The 15,794-nt window shown below is 44.3% G+C and overlaps 1 protein-coding gene across 1 annotated transcript; it reads left to right on the plus strand.

Moving 5' to 3' along the window:
* Nucleotides 1–2,482: 2,482 nt before the first annotated feature.
* On the plus strand, nucleotides 2,483–12,799 carry LOC144116071 (uncharacterized). The gene is made up of 6 exons (XM_077650725.1): nucleotides 2,483–2,715; nucleotides 3,294–3,778; nucleotides 5,024–5,316; nucleotides 6,249–6,431; nucleotides 9,979–10,791; nucleotides 11,611–12,799. The coding sequence occupies exons 1-6, from the start codon at nucleotides 2,537–2,539 to the stop codon at nucleotides 11,989–11,991; spliced, it is 2,334 nt and encodes a 777-aa protein (XP_077506851.1). The 5' UTR covers nucleotides 2,483–2,536; the 3' UTR covers nucleotides 11,992–12,799.
* Nucleotides 12,800–15,794: the final 2,995 nt, after the last annotated feature.

Below are 15,794 nucleotides of genomic sequence, written 5' to 3' on the forward strand. Positions count from 1 at the left end.
GCAGCAACAACGTAACGATGGTGAAATTACGAATTTATGTTATCAATACTAATATAACGCGAGGAGAAGAGAAAATTAAAAATACAATTACGGTAGTAAGGCAGCCTCGACCCCTGTTTGCGCCAGGGCAACTGAAATGCTGGCTTCTCCAAGTATGGTATCGAAGGGTGGCTGACATGCAGTCATTAGCTCAATACTTCAATACCTTGGAACCGATTATAGTGCGAAGGGCATTCCGAAGCATTAAATGGTGCCTCCCGCCGAATACTGAACATTATTTTTTTCTCAGTTCGCCGAACATAATTTTTTTTTGTCGCAGAACTTACCTGAACATTGATGGAGAAGTATCCTTTCCTGTTGCGGAAGACTTCTGCATCATTTCCTCCCGGACTCTTTATGGGGATGTGGGTGCAGTCGATGCAGCCGGTCACGCCAGGGAACTTCGCCACTGCGTAAAATTCCTCGATAACTCCCGGGGCTTCGGCGGCGCTCGGGAACTTCACGAGCTCCGCGAACAATGTCTCGGCTATCATGTGCGATATGCGCGCGATGATCCGCGACACTGTCGGTTGAGACACGTTCACAAGATCACCGGTGACGATCTGGAAGGTCCCCGCGCCGTAGAACCGCAAGGCCACGAGCAGCTGAAGCAGCGGCGGCACCGGGAGACCGCGTTCGTCGGTGTTGGCGCGCAACGGAAGCCTCCCAAGCAGCTCCAGCACCGCTTGCTTCGAGAAGCGGTACCTGCTCAAGAATTCGGCATCGTTGTATATGTCCATCGGGTTTTGCCGATCCCTGAGCACTGGCCGCGGAGCGCGCGCGTAGGTACCTGTACGCTCTGTCCTCGGCGATTTCGGCGGCGCGAGCACAGAAGTTGACGAAGTCGGAAAAACTGCGGTAGGACTCGGCCATGTCGAAATGCGGAAAGTGTCACTTAAGCTAGCAGAGAGCCTAGCTTAAGTGGTCGGGTCGATAAGAGCGCTCATTGTTCACAATGCGGGCTGGCGCTGAAGATCCTCCTCAGCCCGCACAAAATGAAAAATACACTTTTTATGCGCATTCGCGCTCGACGCCGATCATGTTTTGTTTGTGGCGAGCGCGAGGTGGCGGAAAACGCATAAAACTTGCCAAACCGAGGCGAAAACGGGCCACGCCTTTTTGCTTGAAGTGAGCTCGTAGTGTATGTGATGCAGCAGTCAGAAACCAAGTTATGAGGGAGTGTTGTGTTCCCGTGTTTTCTGCCCACAGTTTTAAAGTGCACAGGCTATTTGGCTTTTCTCGTAACAGCGCGCGCCGAAAGAATTGCAAATCGCAGGTAAAACAATGAAAGACGCCGCCTACCAGAGTATACTGTGGATCATGGATGCAAGCCCATCTTTATCAATACCACGATTCTGGCCCACGCTAAGACTAAACTTCGGAGAGAAATAATTGAGGCTTTTCATATTGCTAACACCGGTGACGAATGCGTTAGTACTGCTTCAGTTGTTTTTCTCGACAAAGAGATAACATTCTTAGATGGACATGTGTATATTCGATGTCCTCTAGGTTGCTTTACGTCGGTAAAACTCGGTGCTGTTATTTCTGTGGCTTAGTGTTTTAGAGTTTCACACTCGCTTTATTGACACTGTTTTTGCAACGGGGATGGTTTACCCGTTGACAGGTATCACTATCATGTTTGACTCTGCTTTTGTTATGGCATTTCTGACACTGATTTGCTAAGATATGTCATATCCCCCACTTACATTGTTCACCTCATGAATCTTCAGTTTCTTTTTTGGTATTATGTTTTGCTTGGTATGTTTGGAGTATCATATCAGTTGGACAGAATGATATCTGGTTGTACCCTTGGCGGCGGTATGCTGGTATGAACTGCGCACGTGGCATATCTTTCTGTTGGCCAACACTGGTATATGTTAAAGTTGCCTGCTCTTAATAAACTAGTTGGACGTTGCACTCTGTACTTGTCGTATATGTGTTACTTTGTGTCCTTTGTTCATTGCGCAAGCACATTCTTCGTTAGAGGAATGTGTTAGAAGATGACTACCCTTTGACAGTCTTGTCATGTCTTGGCCTTCCGGACAAATTTACTAACATAGTAGGTGCCCTATATTCGGGGCTGTCGAGTCAGCTGGTTTTGAGTGGGGCGTTGAGCGGGAAGATTTGCGTGACGCGAGGAGTTAGACAAAGTTGTCTCCTCTCGCCCGCTCTCTTCGCGATCTCACTGGACCCCCTGCTCCGTGTAGTTGAGGACCACCCAGCTATCCGAGGCTTCCCCCTTCCGGGGCGCGTATTTTTGGCGCCTGGACACGAATGCGCCGCGAGAGAGAAAGCACTGAAGCGAGGAGGAGAGGACGCTGCCTGATTGGCTGCGCGATTCTCGCGGTCGGCTGTTACATACAGTGGGAAGCATCCCCTTTCCCCCCCCCCTCCCGCCTTTCCTTTTCTCCACATTACCGCCCATAAAAGAAGTTTTGAGTCCGCCGCGGCTGCTTTGGACTTTTTTTATTCGAGTAGCGTGTTCCATCCGTGAATTATGGCGGCATCATCGCTGCCGTTCGAATGCGAGTTGGACAGTGACAATTGCGTCGAGAACGTGAGTTGTTTTCGTGTGGCTCTGAACACCGACGGAGACGCGTACGAGTGGCTCACCAGCTACGGTGTTGCGACGAGAACCACGTGGATCGTTGACTGGGAAGTTGCAAAGCCTAAAAGGTATGGGAGATTTTGCATTTTATTCACCCATGCACTTGATGTATTACTCGAAAGAGCGGTCGTCTATTCATAATTGTTTCGCAATGTGAGGCCACCTGTGAAAAAAGTACATAGGCGCGCGACGCTGAAGCCGAACGTACTTTGCTTCTCGTATCACAGCTATTCACGCGCTTCAGGGTGCTGTGTGCAAGTTCTGAAGCCTGTCATGGAAAAAATATATAACTGTGGACTGTGACATTCCAATTTTTCAGCTTTTTGCTATGCTGGCTTCACCGCATGGCAGTAATGTAGTGCAGAGAATTACGCAATAATTACATTATTGTTACCAGTGTTTTTCTAATGTAAAATAGACTAAAGCGAAAAGATGAGCGTTATTCTGAGAAGTGAAATCATTTGCATTGTGACAGATTCCAATTATCAGTTTTGTAAGGCTGGCTTCACCGCACGGAAGCAATGTCTTACAGAGCACTGCACAATATTTACATTATTGTTACTAGTGTCTCTCTAATGTAAAATATTCTTAAGCAAAAATATGAGTGTCATTCTAAGAAAAATCATTTGCATTTGTTTTTTACTAGGATCGCATTCCACAAGAAGTGGAAATGCCAGCACTCCAACAGGAATAAGATTACTGGCCAAACGGCCACCAACTGCCCAGCCTTTGTGGACATCAAAATAAAAAACGTTACTAGAGACACAAGGAAGCGGGACCCATTCCTGAAGAGGGCTACGCCGTTGCGTGCCATTGTGAAGGTCAGGGATGACCATAATCATGCGCTAGACTGTGCCGATGCCTTACGTCTCCTGCGCACCACAGCTGACACTCGAGCTGTGTTCCATACCTATTTTCATGATGGCCTCACACCAGCACAGGCCATAGCTATGCACCAGCAGAAGCTAGAAGCTGAAGATGACGCTGCCGAGAAGCTTGCCAGTGGTGCCGTGAATCCAAGCGCAGGCACTGTTTATTACTGGTACCGGCTGTGGCGGGATCATCATTACGGCAGCGCAGTGGACCCTGTCAGCAAACTTTCAGAGAAAGCGCCATGCTATCTTGACAAGGGTAAGCTGCAATATACCTGAGCAGTGTAGTTTCTTTTCTTTGAAATTCCTGCGACTTTTTGAAAAGACTGAACTGCAAAGGTTTTTTGGGTGTTTAACTGTTTGCATTTGCACATATCTGTGTGATTATTTTTATTTTTGTGGTCTAGGTATTTCATAAATATTTACCTTTTGCTTCACCAGAATTATCACCAAATGTTGTAGCACATCATGCTGCCAACAGAGGTAAGCTCTCGGCTAGCAGTAGTTTTTCTTTCCCCTTAGAGGGACCACCTGAGGCTTTAGAGTATATTCATTCAAGCCACAGTAGCCCCCTTTTCGGTGAAAATAGAGCAGGATGAAAAGCCATATGCATGTCTAAATCAGCTTACAGCAACCTTCTCTGGTCTGCATTGCTAAAGCTGTGTGGTTTACAACAAAAATCCCATCCATGATGAATACTTCCTGCATTGTGAAACAGTGAGTATGCTACAGTGTCTACTTTTCATTATCTGTAATATCGAGATTTAATATCCATACATGCCAACATTACTCTGCCCAGTGATACATTTGCCTCACCCTAAGCCCGAAGCATAGCATTACAGACATGGGCATGCAGGTGCAACCTACTTGGACCCCATCGGCAGCATGTGCTTGTCTTTCCTCGTGCGTTCTGTCATGTTACGTTACGCAGTTATCCTACATCCAAAAAATAATTACGCTGTCACTAATTTCTCGATACAGTTTACAACATTAAAAGAATTACTAGAACAGTATTCCCCTATGCTTTCCTGGACTTTATTGATCGTTTCTTGTGTACATATTAATGAACAAATCATTTCCCTTCCCTTGCTTGCTAAAAAGCATAAAGAAGGTATCTAGTTTGGCACCCTTGATGCCATAAACAGGCATAAAAAGGTTCAACATGCGAAGTGCACGCTAGCAGAGGTACACTTAATAGTAATAGTGCCATAGCTCGGTTGGTCGAGCACCATCTGCAACACGTGGAGGTCTTTGATTCAGATTCCATTGGAGGCATGTAGCTGCCTTTTCTCCTACGTTGTGTTGCGTTGAATTATCTAACATCTAACAAATGATTCTGCTGCTCCTAATCTGATGAATAAGAACATGAAACTTATCTTTTGAAATTTCCGATTTGCTTTGACTGCTGGCAACTTTTAAATGTATATCTTAACAGGCCCCTTATTTACCATTGCTTCTCTGCTTAATGCCGCTATAAGTAGGAGTCCTATATTGCCTTTTGCAGGGGCCGATGTGAGAACCACAAGGTCAGAGGATGGTACCTGCTGGGCAGTTCTTGTGGTGACGCAGGTCATGAAAAGGACGCAAGGACTGAGTGCTGCTAAGGAGATAATATTTGTAGACTCTACAGCCTCATGTGATGAGTCACAAAGCAGTCTTACGGTGGTACTTACAGCAACTGCAGTTGGCGCAATGCCTCTTGCTGTACTACTACATAGTTCTCAGAGCAGCGAGAGCTACAAAGCTGCATTTGGTCTGCTGAAGCTGAGCTACCCAACCTGCTTTGGTGGCACTCATGTAAGTAAAGAATAATACTCAGGACATTCATGAGCTAACAAATTATAATTACAGCAGTGGATATAAACAAGAGTGGCCCATCACATGCATTTTGTTTACGCCTTCTGTTGTATTCACATAGGGGCATCTTTGGTAAAAGGGTGGGGGGGGGGGCAGAATGACATTTGCATGCTTTTGTTCCCATTGGCCACATGTTAAAGCTGTCATTTGCCCATGTGCATAATTAATAGAATAAATCATAAAATAATGTTACTTCAGATGGCACAACAAAAGTTAAAGCATCAAGGTCATGTCCATATCAATAGAGTGCTATGTTAAGGTTCAAGAATAAAAATATTGATATTTATTCATTATCATTTCTACTGCGATATTTGGCCGCTTGATTTATGGCTCGATAGGAGAGGATAAAAGCACAAACATTAGTGTCTCTTAGTTGTCATTGTTGCTCAGTTTCAAAAATGCCGATTCATTACACCATTCAAAGCCCAACTACTTGTCAGTGTTTTTGCCACACATAAGATGAATGGCTGTTTGCTCCCCAGTCAAGGACAAAAGGAATGGTGTCTTAAGCATAAGCTATGACCACTAAACGTCTTGCTCTTTCTGCTGGCATAATGAAATATTAGCACCACATTTTCATGCCACCTTTTTAAAAGCTTCATCAATAAAAAATGCATAAGAAATCTTACTTTTCCAGTTTACCGCTGTGCTAATATTTTAGGCATATAGTTTAATAAAATCATGAGAAGGGGCATCTGGGCAGTCAAATTCAATTTTTACAGAAAGTCTCTGTGTCCTTTGCACCTCAAACTTTGCAACACAAAAGCCTCAAATGAAAAGCAATGTAGAGTCTTCATACCATTTAGAATGAATAATAAAGTTGTTTACTTACAGCAACAAAGGTGCAAAATATTGCTTCTTATATTCTGCAGGCACCGCAAGCATTTATGACGGATAATTCGGCAGCTGAGAAAGCTGCTTTGCAAGCAACATGGCCTCAAGGCAAGCAGCTCCTTTGCCACTTTCATGTGGCCCAAGCCGAGTGGCGCTGGCTACATGCATCACGCGACACCAGCAGGGATGACAAGCGAGATTTGATGACTACATTTCAGAAGGTGAACGCAAATGAAGCATGCATTACTTTTAGTTTTGTCAATTTCTTCTAGAAAATAATTGGTCAGTGATGAGTGATGCAAAATGCCGGCTGTTTGAATTCTTACAATAAAATAACATGAACTATGTCAGACATATAATGTCCAGTAACGAGTATTAAAGGAATGTGCATGAATGGCTCAGAGAACCAGTGAAGGTACTTCGGTGGGTGCCTTCAAAGCAACACATGACTGCATCATGGGAGCTTCAAAGAGCACATGTTCGTGCCAATGATCCCTCTGAAACAGTATGAAATAGTTGCACATTTTATCTGCAACACTGTAGGGTGTTAGGCTTCTGGAACACTAACACATGGCAAGTTTTTCTTTCCCTTCTACACAGATTTTTTTTAAAAACCCAGAAAAGAAACATTTCTGTGGTCTGTGCAAGTGGATTGCAACGTAATATAAACATGATGTCAATCACAGAGTGAAGTTAAAAGAATTCGACTCATACTTTTTTGGTTTGCTAAGGCATAGAGAGATGGTGGAATTGTAGAATTGATGGCTATAAACTCTGAAGGCAAGGCAAGTTCATAAATTTCTGGCATTAGCATTGTGGTTCATGATATCAAAGATGAAATTAAGCACGCTATTGTGCTGAAATCAGTGACAGATCTGCAGCAGAAGTAGTATAGCATCATTTCATGGCATGGGGGCAGGGTTTAAAAGCATAAGAACAAAGCAGATTTTCTAGGGCACTGGGCCGTTGTCTCATTTCTTTGTGCCCCTAGAGGAAAATCATTTCATTAAATTAAATGAGCATGCTCTCGCAATCATGTGCGCCTGAATGATTGTGACTGCCGTGAAAACATGCTGTAGATGTAGCGAATATTGTGGATTTTTTTTTCATGCACCAAAGGAACGGTACCAAAGAACCCCATTTTCTTAGCCACGTGCCCTTCTTGCACATATCACTATGATGTGAAATTATTATAAAGTATTTTCAGTTGTTACCACTGCTCTCTGTTCATACTTCACTGAGGAGGGTTACAACTGTCAGCAGCTACCATACCAACAAACAAACCTAGCTGCCACAATGCAATTTTATAATAGAGGAAACTGGTATACTATATCCAAGTAATGAAACAGTTGCACTGAAGTGATGATGGCTTCCATGTCATAGTTGCATAAACAAGTTTTAAATTTCTACTTTACAAGGGTAATCCATCAAATCCCTACTACATTTGGGATAGGCAGAGCTCGTAAACAATGGCAGTGCGGTAACAAATGGATTATTTGAGCACAGTACCACATAAACTAAAATATGTAACAAGAAGGTAGCAAACATTCTGCGACTTTTTCATCGTCCTGCCAAAAGTTTGGGCTGGGATGTCCGGCCTATAATTAAGGCTGACTTGTCAAGCATTCAAGCATTGTGTTCTGTTATGTAGTCATAAAATAATGATTATCTGCACTCATTACAAATGCAAGCTTGCATGCCTATTTAGTTCACCGTCACAGCTTACAAGAAGCATTGCGGAGAGGAGGGAAAAGAATGCATAAAATTGGTCAAATGTCACAAAGACGCAGAGATGAGAAGAAAAATGTAAATCGTGGTACTGGATGTCCTGAAGTGACACATGGACTACAAGGGGCACTGCAGTGGAGGCCTCCACGTTATTTCATACCGCCTGAGAGTTCTTTGATATGCACTGACATCATATAGTACATGGGTATTTCTGTATTTCACTTCCATTGAGAGAGAGGGAGAGAAGGAAACGCAGGGAGGTTAACCAGATGTGAGTCTCCAGTTTGCTACCCTACACTGGGGATGGGGGATAGCGGTTAGAAGGATGACAGAGAGGAAAACGCACAAAAAAAGGAACATGCACATATGGAGACACACACACACTAGGCGTTCCAGTTAGTCTTCCACACAGGCCGGTAGATTGTAAGAAGCGCAAAAGCGCTTGCACGGCCTTCTTCTGCGACGGTAGGTCCTTTCGATCTTGTAGAATTCTTTTTTCGGATAGCGGTTGGTCGTCCAGTTGGTCAAGTTCGTGGCTAAGGCATGCCCTCTGTGGACTGTACTGCGGGCAGGAGCACAATATATGGCCAATTGATTCTTCATGGCCGCAGTGGTCACAGGTTGGGGTGTCGGTCATCCCTATGCGGAAGGCACTGCGGCTATGATCAAGCCTGCAAGCTTACGTTTGACAGCCAAAGCCACTGGGTTGGCAAGAGAAGAGGCAAGTCAAAAACACCGAGTATAATACAAAGCGTGCTGCAAGTAGAATTAAATGAAATCAATAACTACATGCTCTTCGAACCACCAGAGCAATAAAATCGGACGCAACACATTGAACACAACACCCATCTTAAATTCAGTGCATACTGAAATGAATAATAGCTAGTGTGTTTGGAGATAGTGGCTAATGTGCCTGGCAAGCAGTTCCAAGTACGGAATGTCTCTGACAGAAATAACTGTATACGTGTTATTAATTGAAGAGGTACATCAAGTTTGTGAGGATGATGAACATTACATGAATGCAAGTGCCATGAGCGATCAGTGGTACCTTTAGGTGCTTTTAATAGAGTGAGAAATCTTCTGAAAAGATTGATATTAAGAAAAACGTGAGAAAAACGTACATAGTGACATACAATGTTTAGAGTTTGTTGCATATTTGTAATGTTTCTGCTATGCTGCTAATTACACACATTAAAGTAATTGATTCTGTGTGTTCACTCCAGCTTTAGTGAGTGAAAATCTGCTTGCGTAGCTTTTAGAAAGAGGATTCTAAACAGGGTTGGACGCAGTATATACTATAGCTGTCATTGTTTTGAGTGATGTTGATGTGAGCAATTGTGTCGTTAATAGCGAGCATATGGTGCTATGTTATGTAGTTAACATAAGTTTTCCAGAAAAGGTTATTAGTAGCATAGGTATTAAAGTATTTACATTCTAAAATGGGGCCATGCAGGCTATTGTTAATATAAAATTGTCACGCGGTGGTGGCAAGGAGAAAGGTGAAAGAAAGCTTTGGCGGAAAACTGTTGATTAGGCAAACTTGTGCCCACAAATAAATAATGAATCAATAGCTATAATGGCAACAAGTGTGTTTAATATGGATTGAAAATACCTGCTGTTCTCAGTCGTGTGCAGTTTGAAGGTAACAGTGAGGTTTGGATGTAAAGCGCCAAAAACACCCACACAATCTTAGACATTGTAAAAAATGCAACATACGATCATTAACATATCAGATAGTTAAGTCACATCTCCTATAGCATAAAAGGGGGCAAACAAACTCAGAATATGAGAATGGAAACACCACTTTGGTGAAATATTTGGGACAAGGTGATAGTTCATAGAAAATTGTCATTGCTACATGTTTAGCAGCCCGATATTGAGTAGCGTCAGAAATGTTAGTTACCTTGCAACATCAGAAGCATAAGTCGCAGATGACACAGAGACAGATCACTCAATATAAATTTTTATGCACAAATAGTGCCATTACAGGAGGCAAATATTGGTGTGCATTCGACATGTGTTTTATAATCTCCTTTGCAGATTATGTATGCATCAACTGCTAATGACCTGAATACTGCCATAGCGGAAATGAAGGCCAAGTCTCATAAGGGCTACGTAGCACGTGTTCTTGGCTTCCTGGAGCGCAAGGCAGAATGGGTGCTTCTGTACCGCTCTGGAATGCTCACAAGGGGCCACAACACCAATAATTTCGCTGAAGCATCCATACGGGTCCTTAAGGATGTGGTTCTGGGCAGGCATAAAGCATTTAATGTTGTCGCCCTTGTGGACCTTATCACAAGCTTATGGGAAGGTCACCTGCAGAAGAGGCTGCTGAAGCACGCTTACAACCGTGTACCAAGCCACAAGCTCCTATACGACAAACTCCTCGAAAGGATGCCTGAAAATGCTGCTGCAAGCATCCGCACCCTTGGCAGCAATCTGTTTGAAGTTCCCAGCTGCAAAGAGGATGGCAAACTCTATGAAGTGTGGCAGGATGTCGGCACTTGCACCTGCCGAGCTGGCCAGCAGGGGGCGTTCTGCAAGCACCAGGCACTTGTTCACAGCACCTATGGGGGAGGATTCCCAAATGCTCCTGTACTTAGCACTCAAGACCGCCACCAGCTCGCATGGCTTGCCCTAGGTGACAAGTGTCAAAATCCTGCCTTTTTCCGTGACTTCCGTGAGTCTGCATGGGACCAGCCAGGGAGCAGCTCAGGCGAGCCAGGCAATGAACCTGTCCAGCCACAGCCACAGCCTTTGGTGCAAGATGCTACAAGCTTGCCCCAAGACACAATGGAAGTTGAGGAGCAGCTTGCTGTTGCAGGGCCAAGTTCCAATCATCAATGCCGTGAGGTCTGGGGCACATTCTTTTTTTTGTGCATTACAATATATGAGTTTCAAGTCTGGCTGCGTGGCAGTTCCCTAAAGCAGTTTGCAAAGTTCTCATTTAAGAGGAGCTGAAACCTCTCTCTGTCCTGCTCAAAACTGTAACTGGACTCGCAGTAACCAACACTCTCACTATGCTACTACACCGATTTCAGCAATGAACAGAGCTTTCAAAGGCAGCATTGGTCACAGAGTACAAGTGTAATGTGAAACTTTTTTCGTAACCAGAGTGCATAGCTGTTTCAGTATTTCTTGCTTCTTATTGGAAGTTTTCTGTGGTACCGTGCCTTACAGGCATGTTGAATAATTCAGCGAGTCCAAAAAACTGTTTATTTGTAAAAATGATTGACAAACAGCTTACTTCTCTGTGTTTGCGCATTAAACATTTATGTACTTGATGTATGTAATATAACTTTCATGACATGAGCATCGTTAGTAGTGCCAAGTATATGAGGATGCAGGTTTATTGCAAGATATGCTCCAGCTTATCAACCTTCCCACGCTCTCAATTGATGCAGTGCATTGATGTTCTACTTTTCCACAATCCATCATGTTGGCACCTTGCAAACTTCCACAGTGCAATTTGCTTTGTAAATTATAGTGCCCATATCGGAATAACCTAAACACATGGCCATTATAACCAAGGGCAGCTGTAAACAATAAGATGAAAGGACAAAAAGTACAGAAAAGTGAGTGGGGTGCTAGAGGTACATTGCAAAAGTCATTACAGTTGGTACTTTAGTGCCTCACTTCACAGATCTCTGAGCTATTTTGGGTTTTTCACAGGATGCTGCTGAGGTACTCAAGAACATCACAGAAGAGCTGTGGCGGCAATACAGTTTGGCTGCAGATAACCCATTTTATCTCACCCTGCTCCAAAGAGACCTGGCACTGTTGAAGAGAGCGCGCACAGAGCCTCAAGTAGTTGCGATGCATCTTGCTTCAACAGCAGCAAAAGCAAGTTCACTGAGGCGCGGCCGCATCATCAAGGTGCAACCAACTGGACTAGCAAGGCGCCGTCCAGGTGTCACACGAGGCGCAGCTAGAGTTCATGCCGGTCGGCCTTTGAAAACAGCTGGCAGCAGGAAAACAAAACGCCTTCACAGCTTGCATCTGAGTGTCAAGGATGCGGTTCCTCATGCAAAATCGCATGGAACTGGACACTGAACAAAAGGGTTCTCTTGTGCAACAGCCACTTGAATTGGGTTTGTTGGGCTAGCTGTGGTGTAAATCACAAAGAAAACAGCACGAAATATGGGTACAAAAGAGGAACAAACACGACAGGACCAGCGCCAACTTACAACTGAATTTTATTTTGCGTAAAACTTGCCCTTTTGTAAGCCAACACGCCGTAACAACCGTGACAAAAGAGGTCCCGACAAATGGTGAACTCCAGTTCTTCGATCTTAGGATACGGTTTCTTAAGATGACTTGTGTTGGATGTATAGTCCACATTCAAAGAAAGGTTTGCTCCCTTTTTAACAGTGCTCATTCGAAGCTTGTGAAACGGCGATTGTTTCGAACTCCTTACAAGCGGCTTTGAACAAATCATGCCCCCATATGACCTCGTCAAGTTTCAGCGCTCAAGTTCAGCAGTTAAAAGAAGCAGGGTACCCTTCTTGTGTGGTTTCTTCCGTGTGTGAAGCCATTCTGCAGAAGTTGAAGCAAGGTACTGAAAGCAGAGATCCGATTTCGTCGTGTGGCTGTAATACCGTACATCCACAAGGTTTTGCACAACCTTAAAGTAGCAGGCAGACATAACGTTCAGGTCACATTCTCAGCCCCGTGAAAACTTTCTAGGCTTTGCGCCATGAATAACCGAGAAAAACAACCGGCTTGTACTGTGAAACAACAAAACAAGTTCACACAGTGCAGAACTCTGGTTGTTTACCAGATTCCCTTATGCTGCGGGCTCATATACATTGGCCAAACAGGTCGATGCTTCAATGAGCGTGCCAGCGAGCACTGCCGAAACCTGCGAAATAATGAAGGAAGCCTCCCAGTGGATCCCTGCAAAGCTTGCAGGAATTGCCGTCCTGAGTTCGAGAAAACTATCTTCTTGAGGAGTGGAAAGGACAGAGTAGAGAGAGGTGATGGAAGCCTTTTATATCAGGAAAGAAGGGAGCAGATGCGTCAGCAAGCCATCCATTACGCTTAGCAACGAGGAGTTCACTTTGCTAGAAGGAATTTTGTAGGTTTGTTTTGTCGTGCACTCCCTACAGCATTGGGTGCTATTCTTTCTGACGAAGTGCCGTTGTTTGCGCAAATTCCTGTCTGCTTTTTGTGCCTTTCACGCAGACTTTGGTCTGAACCTGTTTTTGACTTTCTTCACTTTTATCCATGTTCTTGTTGGCCATCAGATATCATTCATAAGGTTGCCGGTTGACCGGCTCCAAATGTTAAAGGTTTTCGCACTCATCACGACTTTCGCCGTCTTTTTTACCTTTGACGCAGCTTTGGTCTTAAATTTTCATTCTTTTCCACATGTCCTGTTGGTCATCTGGTGTCACTCCTCATGTAGTTGTATAGTTTTCGGTTGTTAAGGGTTTGCGTAATCATGATCGTTTGATGTTCATACTTGTGCAGAGCTGTTTGTTATATTTTTCTTCACGTCCCTTGGGTTTTTCTTCCAGATGGCCATGATAAAATGTTACTTGGTTACTTATCCTGCTTCATGTATTAGATCCCTTTCAGTGATCTGTTGTACGGCGTGAGTTGGCTTCGTGACTTTGCGAATGCGTGAGTGCACGGTTGTTACGGCGTGTTGGCTTATAAAAAGGCAGGTTTTACGCGAAATAAAACTCAGTTGTCGCCTCGTCTCTGTCCTCGTCTGTTCAGCGCTGCTTTTCCAGAAAACCATGTACCAACACGCCCAACTCGCCGCATTGGCGATGGTCCCGTCATATTTGTTTCTCTTTTGTCCCCGTATTTCGCGCCGTTTTCTTTGTGAATCATGAACCAACTAGCCCAAACTAGAGGTCTCCTTGTGGTGTAAGCTTTGTCAAGAAGTTAGCCATGCCCAGAAAGCACTGTAGGTCTTGTTGGCCAGTTGGCTAAATGTTTTGCATGAAAGGTTTGACCTTTGTTGTATCTGCTTTGACTCCATCAGCAGACACCACATGGCCAAGGTAACCGATCTTCGCCATTGCTGGCTTCAAATTGCAGATTGTGGGGTTTAATGTCCCGAAGTGTCACACGGACAATAAGGGAAGCCATAGTGCAGAGCTCCGGATTAATTTGGAGCAACTGGGGTTCTTTTGTTCTCGCACATTGCACAGCACACAGGTGCTTTTGTATTTTGCCTTCATTGAAATACATCCATTTAAGCCAGCAGCCAAATGCCGAAGCCTCTGAGCCAGTGTAGCCGGTCCCTGCTAACTTCAGCTTATCTGAGTAACGCTGATCCACCATTTAAATTTGACAGCAAGGTATGAAATGTCAGCATTCAGATGTATGGATGTTTATGGATGTTTGCCTCATTCAGATTTCATGGGTCAAGGTAGATCTGAACACAACCATCTTTTTTTATTCAGAATTGCCAATGGGCTGGTTCAGCAACTTGTGTGAACACTTGTTTTTTTCCTTGGGTTTGCATTTCTTGATTTAACTCACCATTCATGTCTGATGAGAATCCATATGGCACCAAAATGAATATTCCGAACTTTTGTCCAGTGCTACTGTGTACTCTTCATGCAGAAGACCTGTCCCTTCAACATGTACATCGCTGTAATGCTCAATTATGCTTGCCAACTCTTCATTTCTGGCTTTCAAATCAGCTGACCTGCAGTGAAGTTTGTCGAGGTGTGGGATGAACTTCAGTCTCTGGGAGTCACATTACCCAAAAGTTACTGCACTTGGCAGACTAACAACAAAGAATTCAGTCTTGATGCACCCGGTGAAATCCACTAGAAAGAACTCTCCCTGCAATCGTTCTACTGCATCAGTTCAAGTAATTGCACTGTCATTAAGGCTAATTAGCACTGGCAGGTAGGACTGCTTTTGAATCTCATCAGAAGAAAGGAGGCTGACGTCTGATTATTTTTCCAGTTCCAAAGTGGCACCACGTGCATTCATTTTGGTTTGCTGCCATAACAAGTGACGGAGAGTACAAACTGAATGCATCTAACGAAGGGGGGTGCACCTTTGAACAATGTTCACACCATATGCAAATGTTCAAGGGCTAGCAACATGATGCAGTTGAAAAGGGGTTTAATGGCCCTGAAAGAACCAGGCACTGAACGGTGTTCTTCTGGCCGTCGGCGGTTGTTCTAGAGCCAGCCAGTAGCGCACGCTCAGCGATAGCACTGCCACTACCGCGTTGACAAATTTTCGTTGTTATACAGTGTAACAGCTGGGTGTACCACACGTGTTGCATTGGTCTTTGAAAGCTGGCACTGATGTGGGCCTCTGTCGATGAGGACACTTTCAAACGGTTGGCAGCAAGCAAGCACACATTCGGAGTTTTCGCCTAGCATGAGGTCAGAAGCTTTTGGTCGGTTACAATGTGGTGCGAGATCCTCCGACCTGGGTGCTTGCATTTCTTTGACGTACAACATAGTTGTGCTCCCATGCAGTGGCTGATTGCTTTCCATAGGACAAGTGTCTTTTCATGCAAAAAAACATTCGCAGAGTGCGGTGTCACCGATTCCATGCCTACACGGTTCGTAATCATCTTGTTGTGCATAGTGCTGATTTGACCCTCTTGTACGTTAACAGCTTGCACGAATCTGTCAAAAGCTTGGCTTGTCATTACTTCATGTGGTGCAATACTTCGATGCATATGTTGTACTGCAGTCCCTTGTGAAATGCTGATCGAAGCGATTCAGGACGTCTTAGATTTTTTGTTGCGGCACAGAAGTGTGAAGGTCTCATACTTTTGTTGGAGTTCCAGCTGTCTAACTAGTAACAGCAGAGCTATCTGGCTCCGAGTTTTATCTTTGTTCTTGTACCCTGTCACTCGCTTGTAGATG

Source organism: Amblyomma americanum, chromosome 1 (assembly GCF_052857255.1).
Source record: "Amblyomma americanum isolate KBUSLIRL-KWMA chromosome 1, ASM5285725v1, whole genome shotgun sequence".
In the NCBI taxonomy this organism is placed as follows: domain Eukaryota; kingdom Metazoa; phylum Arthropoda; class Arachnida; order Ixodida; family Ixodidae; genus Amblyomma; species Amblyomma americanum.